Source organism: Daktulosphaira vitifoliae, unplaced genomic scaffold, assembly GCF_025091365.1.
Source record: "Daktulosphaira vitifoliae isolate Bord-2020 unplaced genomic scaffold, ASM2509136v1 Scaffold_2, whole genome shotgun sequence".
NCBI lineage: Eukaryota > Metazoa > Arthropoda > Insecta > Hemiptera > Phylloxeridae > Daktulosphaira > Daktulosphaira vitifoliae.
In genome coordinates, this window is record NW_026099573.1 from 11,710,024 (window position 1) to 11,732,958 (window position 22,935).

The 22,935-nt window shown below is 28.7% G+C and overlaps 2 protein-coding genes and 2 long non-coding RNA genes across 5 annotated transcripts; 2 read left to right on the plus strand and 2 right to left on the minus strand.

The window, feature by feature from the left end:
- Positions 1–2,087: 2,087 nt before the first annotated feature.
- LOC126898940 (putative uncharacterized transmembrane protein DDB_G0290641) lies at positions 2,088–4,742 on the minus strand. Of its 2 annotated transcripts, XM_050673363.1 has the most exons (3): positions 4,489–4,742; positions 3,804–4,319; positions 2,088–2,619 (listed from the first exon to the last, which is right to left on the minus strand). In XM_050673363.1, the coding sequence occupies exons 1-3, from the start codon at positions 4,521–4,523 to the stop codon at positions 2,349–2,351; spliced, it is 822 nt and encodes a 273-aa protein (XP_050529320.1). In that variant the 5' UTR covers positions 4,524–4,742; the 3' UTR covers positions 2,088–2,348. The 2 variants fall into 2 exon arrangements, with proteins under 2 accessions (XP_050529320.1, XP_050529318.1); XM_050673361.1 differs by having other exon boundaries at positions 3,804–4,742.
- LOC126898960 (uncharacterized) lies at positions 3,502–10,620 on the plus strand. The gene is made up of 3 exons (XR_007702435.1): positions 3,502–3,670; positions 3,765–3,805; positions 10,383–10,620. It is a non-coding gene; the product is annotated as an uncharacterized LOC126898960 (long non-coding RNA).
- Positions 10,621–12,364: 1,744 nt separating this feature from the next.
- Positions 12,365–13,703, plus strand: LOC126898958 (uncharacterized). The gene is made up of 3 exons (XR_007702433.1): positions 12,365–12,482; positions 12,616–12,702; positions 12,783–13,703. It is a non-coding gene; the product is annotated as an uncharacterized LOC126898958 (long non-coding RNA).
- Positions 13,704–14,142: 439 nt separating this feature from the next.
- On the minus strand, positions 14,143–15,718 carry LOC126898930 (tubulin alpha-1 chain-like). The gene is made up of 2 exons (XM_050673341.1): positions 15,443–15,718; positions 14,143–15,371 (listed from the first exon to the last, which is right to left on the minus strand). The coding sequence occupies exons 1-2, from the start codon at positions 15,666–15,668 to the stop codon at positions 14,245–14,247; spliced, it is 1,353 nt and encodes a 450-aa protein (XP_050529298.1). The 5' UTR covers positions 15,669–15,718; the 3' UTR covers positions 14,143–14,244.
- Between the last annotated feature and the right edge of the window lie 7,217 nt (positions 15,719–22,935).

Consider the following 22,935-nt stretch of genomic DNA (forward strand, 5'->3'; position numbering starts at 1 on the left):
AATATGAGCACTAAAATTTATATTCCATTTTCTTCATTTTACGATTACTTTCTATCATGTTATACTTACATTAGACACAATGTTATAAATGCATATGTGTGTATGTGTGAGTTTATTTATTTATTGTATCGTAGAAGTGTAGAGTATATTTATATGCAAGCGATAGAGTAGGTAATTGATTTGAAGCTATATTGTTTAAACCCAACTAAACGCTAAATTGTACATTCCCAAACAACAATCATATTATGTCAATTGCCACCGGAATTTCTGGTAATCTTTTTCTTTTTCTTTGCCTTAATCCCAACTACTTGGGGTCGGCCACCCTTATCCTAAGCTGCCACTTGACACGATCTCCCACATCTTTTACGCTCACATCAGCTGTCCTCAAATCGCATTCAATAGCCCCTCCATCTCTTTTTTGGTCTTTCTCTATCTCTTTTTCCTTCAACATTCATTTATATAACTGTTCTTACAGCTTCCGACTCTTCTCTCCTCATAACATGACTATCAATTAAAAAGTTACTTAGCTCACATTCTTCATATAAAAGATTAAAATCATTAATTTTTAATGTTTTTAAAGTATTTATTTTAGAATTAGGTTTGATATGATTATAGGTTTCAACTACAAAATTAAATAATTGTACTTCGTAATATATTTATTTTTTAACTTTATTTGTGTATCTCACTATCGAGTTACAATATTCCCAACTTTTTGGTAACATGTTGCTATATAAATAAATCATGAAACTAAAAAAAAATAATATTTAGTTTCACCTGAATTTAACAAAAAATGTTTACAAATATAACCAAATTTTATAATACACTCAATTGAGTAATTTTTTTAACAAAATTTTGATTGGTTTTATATTTAAACTAAATCATTAAAATTAATTAAGTTCAGAATATTTTAATCATACAATCTTTTAAAACATCAAAAATTACTTCGAAATGATTACTATGATTTCTATTTGAGTGATCTATTACAATAAAATTCCAAAAAAGATATTGAGCTTCTCTGATAAATTTTCAGTAATAATAATTATACAATTTTCTAACTCCATATTAATCATATATCATCATATTAATACATATAATCAATTTTGAAGTTGATGTAATGGATCAAAAAAAAAGGTTAAAAATGATTTTTTTGAACATATTTAAAATCAATATATGTAAAATCAAAAAACAATTTTTTTTTTTTATCCTAATATATTATTTCAAATGAAATAAAAACCCGTTTTCTTACTTTCTGAACACTCTATATATCACTGCATAAATTAACAATAGTTCGTATTCAATTGCATACACAAACTTCCTAAAATGCATATTTAAATACATAATCTTAGGGTTTTTAGCGCATTAGTCCCGAACCCTACTTATAAATGTTAACTTTTAATTTTTCATACGTACATAATTAACTAACTTATTTATTAGATAATGTTCTAATTAAGGAAATGATTGGTTAAAAACAACATTGGAACAGTATTTTAGAAGTTATAAACATTTTTATATTCAAGTGGCACGATGAATACAAAAGGAGCAGAAAAATGTGTTAAAAATTAGCAGAACCCACGTCTCACCATCAATTATTACTTTTAATTATTAGAAAATTTGAAATATTGATCGGAAGTATTTTTTTGGGATGCAGGATGTTCAACGGGTTTACCCAATATCATGATGGTGTTCGTTGATAAGTACTTGCCTGGCTATATTCATCCTCACAACTAACTACAGAAATAATAATGATAATCAATGAATTTTCAATAATTTGAAATGATTATGTATTTCTTGTAACAGAGTTTTAATATTTTTATTTTTAAACTATTGTATTAATCTTTTTTAAAACAGCTTATACAATGACTTAAAGTCTACTCAAAAATATGTTATTGAATTTTCATAGGGTTTTTGATGAAACATAATTTAAAAAAAAAAAGATTAAATTTTTTTAATTATCCACTGAAAAATTGAATATAATAAAATTAAACGGTAACATAACTCGAAAGAAAAATGACCAAAAAAATACAAAAATCATAAATTAAATTTTTTTTTTTTATTGGAACAAAAAGAACATTAAAATCAATTAACAACTGTCTAAAGTAAAAAAATTGTTTTTTAAATCCTGTCATAAACATTATTTGCAGTTTCATCATTGGATCAATAAAAATAATTTTTTTTGTATGTTTAGCATTCTTAAATTAAAAGCTACATTGAATAAAATAATACCTGACTTAATTATTAAACAATTTTTCTTTTTCTGTAATATAAAAAAAATAACTTTTATTATTGAAATCAATCGTTGTATCTAAATTTCGATAGTATTATTGACCATCATTAGAATCTGGTAGTTATTAATCTTCTTCATCTCCATATATATAATCTTCAACATTATAAACTTCATAACTATAATTATATTGTTGTTTTTGTTGTTGATGTTGTTCTCGTTCTCGTTGTTGTTTTCGATATCTTTCTTGTTGTTGTTGTATTCGTTGTTGTTGAAGTTTTTCATCTTCTTCTTCTTCTTCGTCTACTTCTGCATCTTCTGCTGCTTCATTAAAATCATCATTTTCATGTTCAGGTTTATAATCTCTATGGCGCCCCTTAATTTCTAATTTTATATGCCTATGTTGAAAAATATTTATTAATGAATATGTGTTAAAATGCGTGAATGGACTGTAATCATAAAATGTCATAAACAGTGTGTGATGCTCTACCTTGTGAAAATATATCAAATGTCGTTATAACCTAACTGAATGAGTAGCTACGCTGGTTTAACAAGTAATACTATACAGTATATAGTGCTAGGAATATTCACAAAGTAGCCGTGTTTGGTAAGTGGCGCAATTGTTGGCATTATTAACCGAATCAAAGGTGGTTTTAACATGCTCAGAACCGATATGGTTGACGATAAGAATAACAGAAAATATTTTGTAGAAAGTTTTACCGAATTTAAGATTGGGGACATTAGAAATTTATTTACCGTCGGAATTAACTAGTTTTTGTGAAAAGGGCTCGTTGGAGATTGATTGCTCTTACCAGAATTATCCGTTAATTTTGAGAGATAGAAGTTTGCAAAATACTTTTACAACGCAGTGGTGATGATCACCTCCTTTCGAATTAGGTCCAGATTGCTTGAAGAACCCCAGTGGGCATCGTAAATGTACTGAAAAGGCGAAACTTTGGTTTCAAAACGGATAAAAATATTGAATAAACAGTCAAACAGAATAGTACTTTAAAAATAGGCGAGTGACTTCAGACGTACACGAGATAAACACTGATAAATCGTAGCTGTATTGTTTAATATTCTTGTAACTTTTTGAGTTAAATATTTTTTAGGTTTAAGTTCATATTTTAAAAGTATTATTAGTTTTAAATAATATTAATGATCAGTAAAATCATTTTACATACTTTATTTTTATATAAATTAGAATAAATGTGACGTAAAAAATGTTTAAAAAAATAAGTTACCTACACTACTAATAACCACTTTGGCGGACTTAAAAAAATATGATTTTGGGGTTATTAAATATTTGTTTATGAAATTGAATGTTATTTATAACAGTAAGATTTTGTTACAATGAACCTTTCCATATTTTATCAGAGTTTGAAAAGTTTAATTCCAAACTTAAGTTTGTATCATCTAACGTAAGTCGACAAAACATACAGAAAAAAGGTAGGCCGCTGTAAATCTTTGTAACGATTTAAAAATGTTAAATTTTTCTATTTTTATGTTTTCTCTAAAAATTGACATAATTAACTTATGTTAGTTTTCAGGTACAGTTTTGATTTTTAGTATAAAAACTTACCTGTAAGTATTACCAACGATCACTTTGTCAAAGCCCAAATCATAATACCCATCTTTAACTGCTATCTTATAAAACCAATTTAAAAGTCTTGTATGTTTTTTAATAGTGACAGCAACTATTACATTATTCAGGTCTACGCCATGCTCAACCACTAAAGTAGCATTAACTGAATTTTTAGTATAATATACTGCGGAATCATTTATTTGGTCAAGTTCGACTAATGTTTTTTGTTCTAATGTATTTTGCAAAAATCTTACAACATTCTTTAATACTCTATTAGCATTAGATTTATTTTGAATATTAGGATAATATTTTAATGTCAGACCATACAACATCTCTATATGATTAACAATACTTTTAAACTCTAAATTATACTGCTTATATAGATAATCATTGACATCATATAAGAAAATAACGACATATACAAATTTTATAAACATTTTAGTTGATTTTCTTATTGTTTCCTTCAACTTGACAATGCACTTTATGAAATATTCTGAGTCTAAATCCTTATAACTGTAACATAAATTAACAAAACTGTTCAATAAATGTCTAAATACTTTCAAATGTTCAGTGTATCTAAAAATTATTAATTCGTTTATCCTTGGTATTTTTTCATCAAAATTATCTTCATTAATTATCGACAAAATATTATTCATATTATAATATTCATATTTGTTTTTACCGATCTTGAAACCATATAACGTATCCAAATCCCATCCTTGCTGTAGACGAATAAAATTGAAATCTCTGATAACATTTACAATATCTATGTATGAATTTGAATTTGAACTTGAACTACAGAAAACCATCAAACTTTGATTTAAAATCCAAAAATTATAAAAATTTAAAATGAAGAATCGAAATAACATTTTTTGAAATAAATAAGTAAAAATTTGAAATCTAATAAATCTGTAAAATAAATTTATTATTAATAGTATAACGATACTAAAGTAATAATAATCGATATTTTTAATCTTCCATTTTATACAATTTTAAATAATACAAATAAGTTTTAAGATAAACACTTGATTTTTATTTTAGTATTTTAATAATTATTTAGGTACGTAAATTTACACAATTTCGTCATTCTAGAAATTTCAAGGACAAAATTTTATATTTTAAAATACGACTCAACTATTAAGACTGATTAATAATATAAAATATAAGTAAAAAATATAACTTAAATAATTCGATTCTACATAAAGTACTTTTTACATATTGTATGGTCTGCATTAAAAAATCTTCTTGATATAAATGATAAAACTATTGCTAATAAAGTAGAATCAAGTGTTAAACAATTTATTTCTTATACATTAGACAAAAAAACATTAGTCAAACTTGACAAAATAAATCATTCCGCGATATATCATTATTTAAATTCAATTAAATCAGCTTTAGTGGTCCAGAATAGTATAGACTTGACACAAGAAATAATTACTGTCACTACTAAAGAACATATAAGTTGCATGTATAAGACACTTTGTATTTAACATCAATGGGTCGTTGTTACTGGTTGATTTCTTAATATGACAAACACATTAGATAGTAAAGTAAAGGAAACTAGGATAAAAATGAATACAATTGAAGGTGAAGTAAAATAAAAAACTATAATAGTAATATTAATTAGACATTGATGAAGTTGAGCTTCCAAAAATGTTTGATACATTAAAATAATTTCCAGTAGAGAGAAATATATTGAGGTTTCCAAAATATGTCACTAGACCATTTAATTTTCTATTTATAGAAAAATAATACTTTTAGTTTTAGTTTTATTATATATGCCTTAATTTTTTTTTGGTTATCAATTTATATTTTTTAACGATCATTAGGTCCAACACAAACTAAACGACATGCAAATATAGCAGAATTTGATACATATTTTTTACAATTAGTATAAATATAGTAATAATTTTATTAAATCTGATGAATATTCCTTGTAGAACCATTAATCAATTATTAACAACAAATTATTTTCTGAAATGCTTTGTATCAAGCCCTTCAATTTTTATACACGTTTGCCATAAAAGTAATAACTACTTTATAATTTTTTATTAATTCTCTGGAAAAATTACAATACTAAATTATCAAGTATCAATCTCATACTATATTTAATTTCTATAATGAATATTAATCATATATTGTATTTCTAAATCAAAGAACTACAAATCAAGATAGGAATACGTTTCTTTAGTAAGAAATTACATTTCTTACTTGAATTTTGCAAAATTCTAGGTGGTCGAATTTCGATATTTTGTTAAATATTAATACAGTTCCTGGTGTCTTCAATTTTCCAACTCATTTAATAAAAATTGTTAAACCTAGAAGAACCATTATCAAACATTCCGAATAAGTTTATTTTTTAATTGAAAATAAATATTTATGATAAAATAATTATTTAAAATATAAATATCATGTTATAATTATAAATTTAATAACAATAAAGGTTATGACAATTCGTGTTCATTATACTCGCATTAATTTGAAGCGTACTCTCGGACGATGACTTAACCCAACAATCGACTATTTCATTGTATGCTAAATTCTTCAGTTCGCTTATGTAATTACCGTCACCTTTAAGAAAAATATCGTATATTTCTATGTCATTTAAACTTCTTATAAAGTTAACCATATCAATATTGTTTGAATGTTGAATTTTAGGGCCTGATCATTTACAGTCGGGGTATTGTATGATGCGGTCTATTTGATGGCATAATAGTAAACGTGTTTTTATTTTTCTTGATATTGCACTGTTAATAGTGCACTGTAAGTCCACAAGTCTATTAATGTTTTCGTTATTCAATAACACTCGACACCCATTGACCATCCTGGATTCTAATACTAAATGCATGGTATCACAGTACAATAATTTGGATATATTAAAATCAACATTTTGATATAACACAATGTTCTCTCCTTTTACCGGAGGTGATTGAAGAAATAATGTTATTTCATCCATCATGTCATAAATAATATTTAAAAAGTCCGTTGACATACTAATATATCGCGATGGAGTAATAATGCATACCGTAACAATGAAGTCCTCCTTTTGATTCAGGCCTACTTGCAAACATTTTCTGTAGCCGAACGCAAAAGTGTTACTTCTAACGTATAAATATTTTCTCTTTGTAATTTCAAAATAACTGAATTCCTATGAAATAGTAAAATATTGTGCATATTTATTTATTTACTTTAATATAATAATAGTGATCACCTTATAATGATGAGTATGGTTACAAGATTGTACAACGAGTAATAAAATATATAAATCATGAAACTAAAAAAAACTTATTTTTTGTTTCACCTGAATTTAACAAAAAATGTTTACAATTATATTCAAATTTTATAATACACTCAATTGAGTAAATTTTTTTAACGACATTTGATTAGTTTTTTAGTTAAATTAAATCATTAAATTTAATTAAGTTCTGAATATTTCAATCGTAGAATCTTTTTAAACACCAAAAATTACTTAGAAATTATTACTATAATTTACATTTGAGTGAACTATTACAATAAATTTGCAAAAAAGATATTAAGCATTTCTGATAAATTTCTTAAAAATACTATATTTTTATTCTCATAAAAATTATCTATTTGATAATGTAAATTTTAAACTTGAAGTTGATCTAAACGTTATGATAACAAATATAACTTGTTTTTATTATAAACTTTTAAAAAATCAACTTTAAAAGACAAAAAATATAGGTATTAGCGTATAAATATTTTCACTTTAATTACAAAATAACTGAATTCTTATGATATAGTAAAATATTGTACATATTTATTATAAGTATTTTCACTTTAATATCATAATAATGATCATCTTATGATGAGTATGGTAACACATCACCTCTGCTTCTATGTAGGGGTAAACCGTTGATCTACTGTTTTAATACATATGTTATTAAAAGAAGGGAGACTCTCTATAGTCAAAGGCATACATGTCCCATAGCTATAGTTGGGTTTCTTTGGGTTAATATTCCGTTCGCCGAATCCATCTAGAAAAAGAAGAAGGAAGCTGAACGCCTGAGACAGAGGCAGCCGCGCCGCCCGGTACAGAAGGACCTAAGGCGCTGATTTAGACCGGCGCCTTAGGTATTCGTGTTTATATATTTGTGCGTTGTGAGTTATTTTTGCCCCCTTCGCAAAGTCCTGCCCCCACCACCACTTGGTGCAACCCGGGCAACGAATCCCACTCTGGGACCCGTCTATCGGGGGAGGCCACACCAGGTTGTGAATCAGCTCTTGATTAATTTCGGGCTGATTCACAACGTGGTAATGTGAGTTTTAGAGACGGCGTGGACCGCCCTGACGTAATACCTAACGGTAGTTCCAGGTTGGGGTTTAAGCCGGTCGTGGAAAAAAAAACTATGCCGCTACCAAAGCTCGATTGTACCTTTCACTTTTCTGCGCTCAAATATTTTCACACATTTCTAAAATTATGTAATTTTCAAAATACCTCCAATTTTCTGTAATATATCAAGATATACTATATGATGTTCCATCTACCTCGGTATACCATGAATATACCAGGATATACAATACATATATCATGATAACTGTACAAGTCCGCATTTGTCCGAAAAAGTAGATAAGCATAAATAACCCTTAAATCGTATACCATCATGGATTTTCCTATACCTCATCAAACAGTTTTTTGGCAACGTACACTTTTTCACACTGGTCACAAGAAAACATTTTTAAGACGTTTAACTGACACAACACTATTAATTTTACTCGAGTTATAATCAGTCTTTTATGCGAAAATACTCATTCAATTTATCAAAATCAATTATAAACTCTGCGAATGACAAAACATATATCCCCGTATACTAACCCATTCCTTCATAACTTAATCATTTCAATCACATAATTATTAATTAATTACAATTTAATAAGTAATTTCTAGAAAATGATTCATTTTTTCATAGTATATGTTCCCTCCTTATGTAGTTGCATACCCCCAATTGTACATTTACTCTTAACTCCCCATACATGTGTTATCTACTGTAATAGATAAGAGAGAGAGAGCCTCCTCCATTATATTCTTAACCTTTCACCATACTATGGGATGGGGGACATATGCCTTTCACCATAACCCCCCTACTTTGTACATCACCCGTCTACCTAGGACAGGATAACCCACATCATGTAGGTTAGTGAGCTATGACAATCATACTTTATACACCTACTGCACAGTATACATTTTAAATACATATATATATAAATAATTAATAAATATTTAATAAATTAAGTTCTGAATATTTCAATTGAAGCGTCTATTTAAACATCAAGTGTTACATATAATGATAACTAAGACTTCTATTAAAATTATTTATAACAAAAAGAATAGTAATTATAACGAAATTCTGAGTATACCCTATAAATTATTAGTAAGTATATAAGTTCCTGATCATATATAAATCTAAAATATACAATTTTTTATTCCTCATACCATTTTCTATTTAATGATATCAATTCTAAACTTGCAGAGAGAGCTAAAATAGTGTATTTAATGTTCAACATTTTATAATTATTATATATTTATAAAAGTTAATTTTAAATGACCATCAAAGTAGATTAAAAATGATATTTAATTCTATCATATTAACAATCAATAATAACTTGATACAAACATATTTTTGTATTTAATTCATTTTTTTTTCATGTGTATATATTCGTTTTTAATAAGTAATTATTTCAAAAAGGTGATCAAATTTAGATGTGAAATATTATTTTTAAAAAATTGACCTCTATGAAAATTGTTTGATGAAAGTAGAATAGTGTATATTTTGTTACTTGTTAAATACATTAATTGAAGTATTTTATAATTCTTTTTAGAATAATCTATATAATTTTAGCTTCCATGCGAAGCTGAGAAAGTATTAATTTTACTTTGATGTGTTTTTTTTTTTTGTGTCTGTTCTCCGGAACCGATTTCTTTCAACGATACGTCAAAAGATCACAAATCGTATCTAGTCGAAGAATTACCCTCAAAAATTGAAAAAAATTTCCTCTTTCCCCGTAAATGGGGGAAACCTCCAAAAAAATTACAAATTTAAAAATCGCTAATTATCGAAATTTTATCAATTTTCTTTCCTTAAAACTTTTTCAAAAAAAAACAAATCAACATAGTTTTTTATTTTATAGATGCTTGATGTCTTTACCTATCATATGGTATATTATATATTTACCTATGGCATATTTTTTTTATAAATTTAACCCTTTACCCCCCCCCCATAAGGGGGTATTTAAAGTAACAACTTTTTCAAATTCAATATTTCTTTATTATTAAATAATATTTTTTAATAATCCCTTTTTCATTCGACATACTTTATCATTATCAAGATATTAATAAGGAACTAGCAAATCATGTAGCTTTTGGAATAATACATCAAATTTTTAAAATTAAACACTGTCTAAAGATTTGCATAGAAGCATTTTTTTTTTTTATAGTGATTTTAATCACTGTCAGAAATCATTATACTTGATCCAACTATGCCACGTCACCACTGTGCCGCGACCCCCTTTTACTGGCTTTTTTTCTATTGTAATTTTAAAAATATATATTTTCAGATAAATCAAAATGCAGGAATCTGAAGTGGATTGGCTTAAGATAATTTCAATTATTACATCAAGCTGTATTTTAACAGGGATATCATGTTAAATATGTTGTTTTTGGTCAAAAGGCTCATTATACAATTGTTGCCTACCAAACTATATCTACTCATTAATTATACATTATTGTATAGATTTAATTTAATAACATAAATATTAATTTAATGTAATTACACTTAAATAAAAAATGTAATAAATTACCACATTATTATAATATATGTTTTCTGAAAAATATTATCAAAATGTATTTATTTTGTAAATTATTTTTACAACTATTTTTAAATTATTTTGTAAATAATTCTACTTGTTACACACCTGTGCGTATGAATGAATTGAAGGAGTATGACTATTAAATTATTAAAAGTAAATATTTTGTCATTTTACTAATTACATTCATTACACTCCTAATTTTTCACTATTTCATTATATTATAATTATATCAAAAAGTATTTATTAGTGAAAATTATTTAAAGAAATTTAAAAAATTATTAATAAATTAGTTTTTAGCTTCATTGCAAAGTTGAGAAGGTATTAGTTTTACTATGATGAGTTTTTTTTTTATTATTTATTTATTTTTTTTTTTGTGTCTTTTACAATTTTTTCTCAGCTCTCACGGAACCTATTTCTTTCAACGATACGTCAAAAGATCACAAATCATATCTAGTCAAAGAAATTACCCTCAAAAATTGAAAAAATTTCCCTCTTTCCCCGTAAATGTGGGACACCTCCAAAAAAATTACAAATTTAAAAATCGCTAATTTTCGAAATTTTTTCAATTTTTTTTACTAAAAACTGCCGTAACTTTTTAAAAAATGAATATATCAATATAATTTTTTTTTTTAGATGCTTGATGTCTTTACTTATCATATGGTATATTTTTTTTTATAAATTTGACCCTTTACCAGCCTACAGGGGGTATTAAAAAGGACAGATTTTTTAAAAAAATTAACTTTTGAAAGTGTTCCGGAAACTCTGACACTTTTATGTATATCTTAAATTAAAACTTATGTAATATACTTAAATATTAAAAAACAATTTTCGGACTTTATTTTGTTTTCATGGTGAAAATAGTCATCAAAGTTAATAAAAAAAATACGATTTTTGTAAAAATTTCTTTTTTATATTTTTAACTTTATAATGTTATAACTATTTGAAAGATCAACACAATTTTTTATGAGAAATAATATTTTTTAATAATCCCTTTTTCATTCGACATACTTTATTATTATGAGGATATTAATAAGGAACTAGCAGATCATGCAGCTTTTGTAATTATCCAATTTCTTAGAATTAAACACTATCTACTGATTTGCATCGAAGCGTTTCTTATGATAGTGATTTTAAACGCTGTCAGATATCATTATACTTGATCCAACCATGCTACGTCACCACTGTGCAGTGACTACCCTGTGCTGGGTTTTATTTCATTCAAATAATTGTCAATGAGTTTCAGACTTTAATCAGATGGCAAAATTAAATTTATACATATATCATTAGACATTTTTATCTTTTATTTTTCTTTATCATCTTCCTCGCCTTAATCCTAACTACTTGGGGTCGGCCACCCTTATCCTAAACTTTCACTTGACACGATCTCCAACTTCAGCTGTCCTCAAATCGCATTCAATAGCATACCTCCATCTCTTTTTTGGTCTTCCTCTACCTCTTCTTCCTTCAACATTCATTTCTATAACTGTTCTTACAGCTTTCGATTGTTCTCTCCTCATAACATTACCAAACATTTTTATCTCTTATTGATTTTCATAAAAATTTAAAAATATTATGCTTATATAAATAGTCGATTTTAAAAAAATTGTCTACTTTCCTCCGTTAGGTCTAGATATGAATGACTACTATAATAACAATATAAAATTTGGTATTTAGCTCAACTTTTAAAAATATCACAGTGTGACATTTTTCATTTGAATTATAATTTAATTTTTATAGATAAACCAGAAGAAGCCTCAAATTTACCACCAGAAGATGTAAATAATTCTACTTGTTACACACCTGTGCGTATGAAAGAATTGAAGGAGTTTGATTATTAAATTATTAAAAGTAAATATTTTGTCATTTTACTAATTACATTCATTGCACTCCTAATTTTTCACTATTTCATTATATTATATTATTTAAGGTGTATTATAGTTTTTGAAAATAAATAGTAATTAAACCTTAATTTTTTTTTTAGATAATTAAAATAAATAAGTACTCAAATATAAGTTGTTTCAATTGTGTTCCTAATGTTTCTGCAATGCTTGTTTTACCAAAAATCTGAGTTAGTATTAATCTTTTAGTAACATTTTTTATTGTATTATTTAAAAAAAAAATTAAATAATAAATAATTTTTTATTTTAGGTTATATAGTATGAATGCTATCTTGCGCAAATCATTTGAGCTTCAGCTTTTAATTATGATCTCCACTATTATATTTATTTAATAAGATAAATATTAGTATTTAGTAAGATATTACAAGTTGTATTATTTGGAAGAATTTTAATTAATTCTTTTAAGATAAATGTCTAATAAAGAAAATTAGATTTAGAAATTAATCCGACCTAGTTACAGTATTATTTTATTTTAATGTTAGTGCATACACATTATGTATGTAATTTATTTTAAAAATAAAGTGTAAAAATATAATGTTTAAAATCAAATATTTCATTTAACATTGAAAATTGACAATAATCTTATACTCTTCTTCAACAAAATTACTTTAAAATGTAAATGCTTAATTAAATAATATACTGGTGATGGCTTTATACCTAACATATTTTATAAAAAAAAAAAAATTGTATTTTTTTGTTTAAAATGTACATAATCATCTATAAAGTAACTATTTTTATTCATATAATTAGAAATTTAGAAAAAGTAAAAAAAATTATTTAAAATTAATTGTGATTCTAATTTGTTTTTTTTTTTTTGAAATTGTTCCAGAACAAAATTATTTTTTTTTTCATAGTTTTTTGAATATCAATTATTATTTGATTTAATTTTTCAAACTTAAATTAATGAATAATGTATAACATTTAGTGCTGATTGTATAACATTAAATAAGTAATCAATGTAAGATTGATAATATGTGAAACATTTGAAAATATATTACTTAAATTCTAATTTAACGCTTCCATATTAATAGAAATGTATTATAACCTATTTATATCAAGTAATAATGTATATCAAGGTAGAAGAAGAAATGGCTTTATTAAGAATGCTTAGCAGTAATAAAAAATAGACCACGCTTCATAACTAGTATTATTACTGATTAGTTCTAGTTTAAATGAATTCTAGTTCAAAATATTTTGTTAACAAGTCATTTTTTTATTCGGAGGTCATTTAAATATCTATGTTTTAATTAAAAAATATTTCCTCATTAGTATCTGTTTGTGTACTCGTTTTTAAAATTTTAACTATTTTATTATTTTTGAAATTTTTTTCGAGTTTTCTGCACATTGATAAGTTAGCCCCGTCCGGCATGCTATACATATTATATCGTCCTGAGAGTAAAAAAAAACTAATATTTTTTAGAATTGCACGAATTTCTACGCGAGCTCGAGGTAAAACGACTTATTAATTGTTATATTAAGGAAAATGGAATGATTTCTTATACGACTTTAATGATTTTGTAGACAGGAAAATACATTCGAATCAAATAAAAAATGTCTATTAACAACATGTACAAAAACGGGCGTGTGTAGATTTTGTGGTCAAATATAAGCATAATTAATTTATGATCAAATATCATGAAACATTTTAATAATATCGTAGTGTATTAATTAATAGTTTTAAGGAGAACTTTGTCAAGCAACAATAATATTTGTTAAGCTTCTTCCCCTCCTTCACCTTCGCCCTCTACCGAATCCATGCCGACTTCTTCGTAATCTTTTTCTAATGCCGCCAAATCTTCCCTAGCTTCGGAGAACTCGCCTTCTTCCATACCTTCACCAACATACCAATGGACGAAGGCGCGTTTGGCGTACATCAGGTCAAACTTGTGGTCGAGACGGGCCCACGCCTCCGCTATGGCTGTCGTGTTGGACAACATGCAAACCGCCCGTTGTACCTTCGCCAAATCGCCACCCGGTACAACAGTTGGCGGCTGATAGTTGATGCCCACCTTGAACCCGGTGGGACACCAGTCGACAAACTGAATTGTGCGTTTGGTTTTTATCGTGGCTATGGCAGCATTGACGTCTTTCGGTACCACGTCGCCGCGGTACAACATGCAGCACGCCATATACTTGCCGTGGCGCGGGTCACACTTGACCATTTGGTTGGCGGGCTCGAAGCACGCGTTAGTGATTTCGGATACCGATAGTTGTTCGTGGTACGCTTTCTCAGCGGAAATGACTGGCGCGTACGTAGCTAGCGGGAAGTGGATGCGCGGGTACGGTACCAGATTGGTCTGGAATTCGGTCAAGTCAACATTCAGAGCGCCGTCGAATCTCAGCGATGCCGTTATGGAAGACACGATTTGCCCGATCAGCCTGTTCAGATTAGTGTACGTCGGTCGCTCGATGTCCAAGTTCCGACGGCAAATGTCGTAAATCGCTTCGTTGTCGACCATAAAGGCGCAGTCTGAATGTTCCAGTGTAGTGTGCGTGGTCAGGATGGAATTGTACGGCTCTACCACCGCGGTGGACACTTGGGGTGCCGGATAGATGGCGAACTCGAGCTTACTCTTCTTTCCATAGTCCACACTCAATCGCTCCATGAGCAACGATGCGAACCCAGAACCGGTGCCGCCACCGAACGAATGAAATATTAGGAAACCCTGCAGACCGGTACACTGATCGGCGAGCTTTCTGATTCGGTCGAGCACTAGATCGACGATTTCTTTGCCGATGGAGTAGTGGCCTCGGGCGTAGTTGTTGGCCGCGTCTTCTTTGCCGGTAATTAATTGTTCGGGATGGAACAGCTGTCGATAAGTACCAGTTCTGACCTCGTCTAAAAATCCACATTTTACCCGATATGAGGGACCGGTAAGAATTTTTTTATAGTATACACGACACACTTACCCACTACGGTTGGTTCGAGGTCGATAAACACGGCTCTAGGCACGTGCTTGCCAGCTCCAGTCTCGCTGAAAAACGTGTTGAAGCTGTCATCGCCACCACCTATGGTTTTGTCGGACGGCATCTGTCCGTCCGGTTGGATGCCATGCTCCAGACAGTATAATTCCCAACAGGCATTGCCAATCTGAACACCAGCCTGTCCGACGTGTACAGAAATACATTCGCGCATCTTGTTAGATAAACAAAGTTCAATTTACAGTAAAAAAAAAAAAAATCTAACGAAAGTCTCACAAACAATAAAACGAAAAGGACGTGTTTAACATACGACCGTTGTCGTAATATTAACTAACATTTATAATAACATTATTATTTAATCTTAAACTATTAAAAATATCTAGGTGTTTGTATTGATAGTTTGTTTTTAGCCAGAGAGACAACAAGTATTTACAGTGGGTCGTCTCATTCTTTTTAATTAAAATTAGGTTCTACCAGTTTTCAAGTTTTATGAACGAAGTGAACATCTATACCGTATAGGTTAGTATAGATTAGTAAGTTGCTTTGAGTGTTTCAACCTCATTTTCAAAACTAATATAGTGTGTTAGCTGTACACTAAATATTATATTAGTTGTACGCGAATATGAATGCAATATAAATTTTAGATGTTTGTAGTTTTCATAAAAAGTACCCGTGAAAAATTTTTCTAAAATTATTTTTACTCGACCAAAACTATAGAGAAATTGATTTATTTTTATTACTTATAAAATATTACTTTATTAATAATAATTTGTCTCTAAATAGGTAAATTCTACAAGACTCTAGTGAGAGGGCGGATGATAAGAAAGTAGAGCAGAGATGAGAATGCTTAGATGGATGAGTGTGTAAGTGGGCTTTTTATATAATGGCCTGTAACAACAACATGGTTTGCCACTTGCATAACGACTAGCTATAGTAGCATGCGTCGCCACCACCTAGGCGAGGTGTTATACCTATCAGATATGATTACCGGACCATATGTGGAATTTAATTTTAAGTTAATTAAAAGTATAATCTAAATTAATATGTCGTTATATGTATAAATTACTATAATGCCTCGTGGTTTATAGAACACAATTATGACAATCAAAGTTGTATGTGGTTGATATGTAAAACATACCGTAGCCCGTGTCTAGATTAAGGAATAGGAATGAAATACACGCGAGTAATTAAGTTACTCGCGCAATAAAATAAAGATTACAGTCGAAATTAATAAGGAAATTTAATTTAATTTTTAAAAAAAAAGAAAATTAAGTTAAACATGGACAAAAATGCGAATGCATCAAAAACCATGTCTACAAATAATGGCAATACATATAAAATAAAATATTTAAACAAAACAAACAAATAATATTACAAACATCACGGACGGTATTGGAACACACCCGTTAATGTTAATCGGAAATTAATGAAGAACACCAGGAGCGGTCTGGACACTCGCCTCTTAGCGTTGGCTAGAAGAAAAGGGAAACACGTGCTCTCCACACATAAACAAAATTAAGTTAATTTACGATAAAATAAAAATAAAATAAAATAATTAATAAAATATAGCTCATTACATAAATATAATATAAAAAAGAAAACGATACCCGGTCTCCGAAGAGACCCATCCGTATAGAAGGATAGGATAAGGAACGAACATATAAGAGGGATTATAGGTGTAGCGTCAATCGTGGATAAGATTGTAACGTCACAAATTCAAAGGTGGATCATTTATGATTTTTTTTGTTATGTCTACTTATTTATTTTATCGCGAAAGAACCTTTTCCTGACATAGCGGTGTCAACCATTCAATAATTTTCCGCTGACCGATAAAAGATAAAAATAATTAAAATCGAAATATTTATCAGTATTGATCCCTTCCAAAAAGACTGGCCATTATCAATTTGATAATGATCAATTTGATCTAATTTTAAATATTATCTTTTGCACATTTTTATGTGACAAATTTTACTGTAAACATGTTTGTCAAAAATTTAGAGACTTCTTCTTCTTTTTCCTTGCCTTAATTATAACTACTTGGATTGTCTTGAGTTTTTTTGTCTTGTTGTTATAATTGATATTTGACAAAATTTCACATCTTAGTGTTAAATTTTGTTATAAATTTCATTTTTTACTTAAGCAGTCAAGCTATTGTGTTTGATTTTTTTTTGTAATTCTGTTTAGAGTGTTTATACTCAAATTCTGTTTGTTTTTCGATCCCATAGTGAGGATTAATCAAATAAAATAAAATAAATTGAAAATAAATCAATCAAATATACATTATGAAATTTTGATATCATGAAATCATATAAAATTATTATTAAGAATTGAATAAAAAAACCCAGCACAGTGGGGTGGCGGCACAGTGGGGTCGTGGCATAGTTGGGTCCATTATAGATGATATCTGACAGTGATTAAAATCACTATCATAAAAAACGCTTCGATGCAAATCTGTAGATAGTGTTTAATTAAAAAAAAAAATTTGTTAAAATAGCATATTTTTGAATATGGTAGCCATTTGCGCATAGAAGATAGGTCGTCGGGACAAATTTTTTTTTTTTATTTTATAGTACATAAAAAAATATTTAATTTGATATATGTTTGAAGGACGCAGTATTTTCGGAACATTTTCAAAAGTTCAGTTGAAAAAGTTAATTTTTGTAAAAAAACTTGCTATTTTAAATCCCCCCAGCGAGCAGAATAAGTGTTAGATTTTCAAAAAAAATTATATCAAATGAAAGGGAAATATCTAAGGTTTTAGTATAAAAAAAAATTATTTTTATTTGTTCATTTTTGAAAAAGTTATGGCAGTTTTAAGTACAAAAAACATCCCGATAAAATGTAATTTTTATCGCAAACATTACATTTTTTTTTAAATTTTCGACAGCCATTTGCACATAGAAGATAAGATGTCGGGACAAATTTTTTTTTTTCATTTGATAGTATATAACATAACCTTTGATTTGATATATGTTTAAAGGACGCAGTATTTCCGGAACATTTTCAAAAGTTCAGTTGAAAAAGATCTATGTTTTTTACAATATTTTAAGTTTTGAACGCCCCCTATATAAGGGGAAATTGTCCAATTTTAATAAAAAGTATGTCAAATGAAAGATGTACTTATAATGTATTTAGAAAAAAAAAATTTGTGCTGATATATACATTTTTCAAAAAGTTATAGCATTTTTAAGTTGAAAATTTAAAATCGAAAATCGAAAATTTTAACACAAAAATAGTGTTTTTTTAACTACGGCAGCCGTTTAAATGTAGAAAAAAAAGTGTCGGGACAAATTTTTTTTTTTCATTTTGTAGTACATAAAATAAGCTTTAATTTGATATATGTTTAAAGGACGCAGTCTTTCCGGAACATTTTCAAAAATTAAGTTGAAAAAATTAATTTTTGTAAAAAAGTTGCCATTTTAAATCCCCCCCAATGAGCAGGTTAAGTGATAGATTTTCAAAAAAATGATATCAAATGAAAGGTAAATATCTAAGGTTTTAGTATAAAAAAAAATTATGTTGATTTGTTGATTTTTCAAAAAGTTATGGAAGTTTTAAGAAAAAAAAGTGAAAAAATTTCGAAAATTAGCGATTTTTAAATTTGTAATTTTTTTGGATATTTCCCCCATTTGCGGGGAACGAGGGAGTTTTTTTCAATTTTTAAGAGTAATGTCTTCAATTTGATACGATTTGTGATCTTTTGACGTATTTTTGAAAGAAATCGGTCCAGTGAGAGCTGAGAAAAAGTGGCAACAGACATAAAAAAAAAAAATAATAATAAAAAATAAACTTATCATAGTAAAATTAATACCTTCTCCACTTCGCATCGAAGCTAAAAATTAAAATTTAAAATAGAATCCATTTTATAGACTAGACGTAGACATTGGAGACAAGTACTTTTTGAAAGATCACATTAAATGTACCCTGAAGCTTTCCCGTATCTGGATCGTTCACAACATATGCATTTTGATGTTTAACATCAGTAACTACAAATGGTCCTTCATACAATAAAAAAAATTTGATGATCATTCGGTCTACACTAGAGCTTAGTTTATGAGAACGAACGAGGACTAAATCTCCTATTTCTAAGGAAATAGCAGGGCCACCACGATCGTGACGCAGTTTTCGTTGATTTGATTTAGAAAGTTGCATTTCACGGGCCATAATATATTTCTGTTCTCTAGATAAGTCTGAACCTGGAGGAAACTGTATTATTTTCTTTATAGGAGACGATTTTATATCACGGCAAAACAATTCGTTTGGTGTAAATCCAGTTGCTTCGTGAAGAGTATTGTTAATTACCCATTCAATATAGGGGATCATATCGTGGCCAATTAGAGTGATATTCATGACAATATGTTTTAAAAAATTGACCCAACTCACGCATAACTCTTTCTGATGGATTCGATTATGGATGGTACACACTTGTGTGGGTTGGTGAAATGCCTAACTCAATCAAACGTGATTGCCAAATTCGGCTGCCAAATTGTTTTGCGTGATTTGACACTACAACCTGCGGCTTTCCATAAGTGGCAATATAATCATTAGTCATTCGATTGATCATAGCTAACGCGGTAGCTTTCTTCAAAGGATACAGTCGAACAAAACGTGTAAAATTATCCAGAACAACAAATATGTAAGATACGCCATTCCAACCAATGTGTAGAGGACCGTATAAATCGACAAGAAAACGTTGAAGAGGAAACTCGGCAATTATACTTTGCATAAGACCTTCATTTCTTTTAGTTTGATGTTTATTACGTTGACATATATCACATGAAGACAATATATGACGGACTTTACGGTCCATATTTGAAAAAATACAAAATTCTTTGAGGACACTTATACATTTCTTTGATCCGACGTGACCGTACATCTCATGGATAGATAAAACAGTAGATAAAACACATTTAGATGGTAAACAAATTAACCAATCGTCACTTCAGTGTCATCGACGGCGAAATAAAATGTCATTATAAATAATATAAAATTTAGACAATATCACTGGAACTGGTGTCATCGATAATTTCTTTATAACGTTTAATAGTTTAGAATCAGCTCTCTGGTCAATTCCAATGGAGTGTAACATATTTGTAATGTTGTCAGGAAGTTGAGGTGGCACTTGAATTTTAAAAGTCATAAGACGGGGCATAGGTATAATCATATCATCCCTACCAATAGGACTACGTGATAGAGCATCAACAATATTTAGATTTCCTGGATTAGATGGTGTAAAATGAGACATTGTCTGAATTGCAGAGTCAATTTGTTCAGACTCAGAAAAATATACAGAAGGCGGTAAAACATGTAATTTTATTGTAGACAAATTAAACTTATTCTTATTGAGTGAAACAGAAGAATTAGATGGTATTTCAATATCCAATGACATGAATTTAATTATATGATGATGATAATCTAAAACAACAGAATATTTGCATAAAAAATCTTCGCTGAAGATAATAGGCACAGACAATTGTGGGACAACAAGACAAATACAATCAAAGAGATAATTTTTGATAGCAAAAGACAATAAAACTTGACTGTGGACCTTCTTATTCTTTCCATTAACAGCTGTTGAGACGTTAACTCCAGTAATGGGTAATATAGGTAATAACTTAGCGTCGGTAACTTTATGACTAAGAGTTATAAAAACTTCTTCAGATATAGCAGAACATGTAGCACCAGAATCTAACAGTACTGTACAGTTTGTATTAAATAATTTTATGTCAATCTGTGGAGATTGATTATTGGAAATAGAAAAAAGAAGAATTCCCATTCGAAGTGGAAATAGTATCGACGATGGGGTGGAGAGAACGACTAGCCGTCAAAATTACTGGTCGTTCTCTCTTTCGTTTCCCGAAAGAGATGTAGTTGATTGATTTGGACGATTATTGAAATTTCGATTTTGATAGTTTCTTTGATTATATCCTCTGCGATTATTACTATGAGAATTTTGATTTCGCTCACGACCATTGTTAATCAACGATGGTGAACGAGAGTCATTCGTATTATTTGAATTCAAGTGAAACGATTGTATGTTTTCTATCTCAGACAATACAGAAAGTAGTTCAGATGTAGTTTTTGGACTACGACCGATTAAAGCAGTACAAATATGATCATTGTAATGTTGACATATGACATGGACTAAACGTTCAGCAGGTATAGGCGGTGTTAAAAAACGAGCTTTTGTAAACCACCGCATGGCATGAGTTGATAAGCCAGAGCTGGATGTATAACGATATGGTTGTAAAATTTCATCATGAACGCGATTTTGTACAGTTTCAAACCAAAATTGCTGACAAAATAAATCTTTAAATTTATTATAAGTAGAAGGAGGTGGTAATAAAGCGTCAAACCAAACTCGAGCGACTTTAACAAACGACGTTGAACACAACTAATTTTTTACTGTTCAGTAGCTTGAATACTAGAAAAATATATGTCAACTTTATTTAAAAATAATTCAGGGTGTACTTCATTAATAAAACCGGTAAATTCTGGAACAACTTGATGAAATTTTTCAGGTAAAATAGACACAGATAACCGACTGATGTCAGGCGTGCATGGAACGAGTGTCAGTTGAACTTTCGTAGATGTTAGTACAGGATCAATTGTTGTAAAAGCAACGGTCGGATTCGATGGTTGTTTTTGAACGTCAAGTACGGATAATTTACGAATATCTTGTATTTCATTACAGAGGTGTTCAACTTTGTTAGTAAGTTCTTCATTTCGGGAACGTAATTCGGTAACAATAATATCGGATGCTGATTGATGATTTTGTAATTCTACTATACATGTGTCAATATTTGAAACAGAGTCCTTTATATCAGTTAGAACTTGATATAGTCCAGTAAATCGATTATCAGTAGATACTGACCGCTTGTCGCATTCAAAACTAACAGACTCGATTTTAGTGCTTATAAGACGGTTATTCTCTTCACATTNCTCGATTTTAGTGCTTTTAAGACGGTTATTCTCTTCACATTAAGACTTAAGTTCCCTAATGCCTTTCAATAAAATATCCATTTGCTCTGACAGTTTATTTTGAGAAATATTAAGATTATTAATATCTTTTCGCATGTCTAAAATTAATGTATAAAGTTCAGAATTAGATGGTACTTTTGTTATAGCCATGATACAACTTGATGAAAAATCCTGTGTTATAGATTAAATTTTCTCGTTATTAAAACTTGATCTTTCAAATCCAAAACGATCAGGTGACTTGGTTTTTCTTTTTCCAACGCCTTCAGCCATAGATCAAAAGAAAAATGTAGAATGACAGATAAGCGATTATCAACAATAAGACTTAACGTACCGCCAAAAAAAAAAAAAATAAGAAAATTTTACAAAGAGAAAAATAAAAACAAACAACAGATGCCTTTAGTTAGGTCAAATTATGAATAATTTGATTAATCCTCACTATGGGATCGAAAAACAAACAGAATTTGAGTATAAACACTCTAAACAGAATTACAAAAAAAAAT

What these genes read in the sequence shown, in the direction of transcription:
- LOC126898940 (XM_050673361.1), bottom strand. Translation starts at nt 4,675, where the DNA reads ATGTTATTTCGATTCTTCATTTTAAATTTTTATAATTTTTGGATTTTA. An exon ending in ATCGTTGGTAATACTTACAG is followed by an intron (nt 2,620 to 3,803) that starts GTAAGTTTTTAT and finishes TTTTCAACATAG; the next exon opens with GCATATAAAATTAGAAATTA.
- LOC126898930 (XM_050673341.1), bottom strand. Translation starts at nt 15,668, where the DNA reads ATGCGCGAATGTATTTCTGTACACGTCGGACAGGCTGGTGTTCAGATT. An exon ending in CCTCGAACCAACCGTAGTGG is followed by an intron (nt 15,372 to 15,442) that starts GTAAGTGTGTCG and finishes GTGGATTTTTAG; the next exon opens with ACGAGGTCAGAACTGGTACT.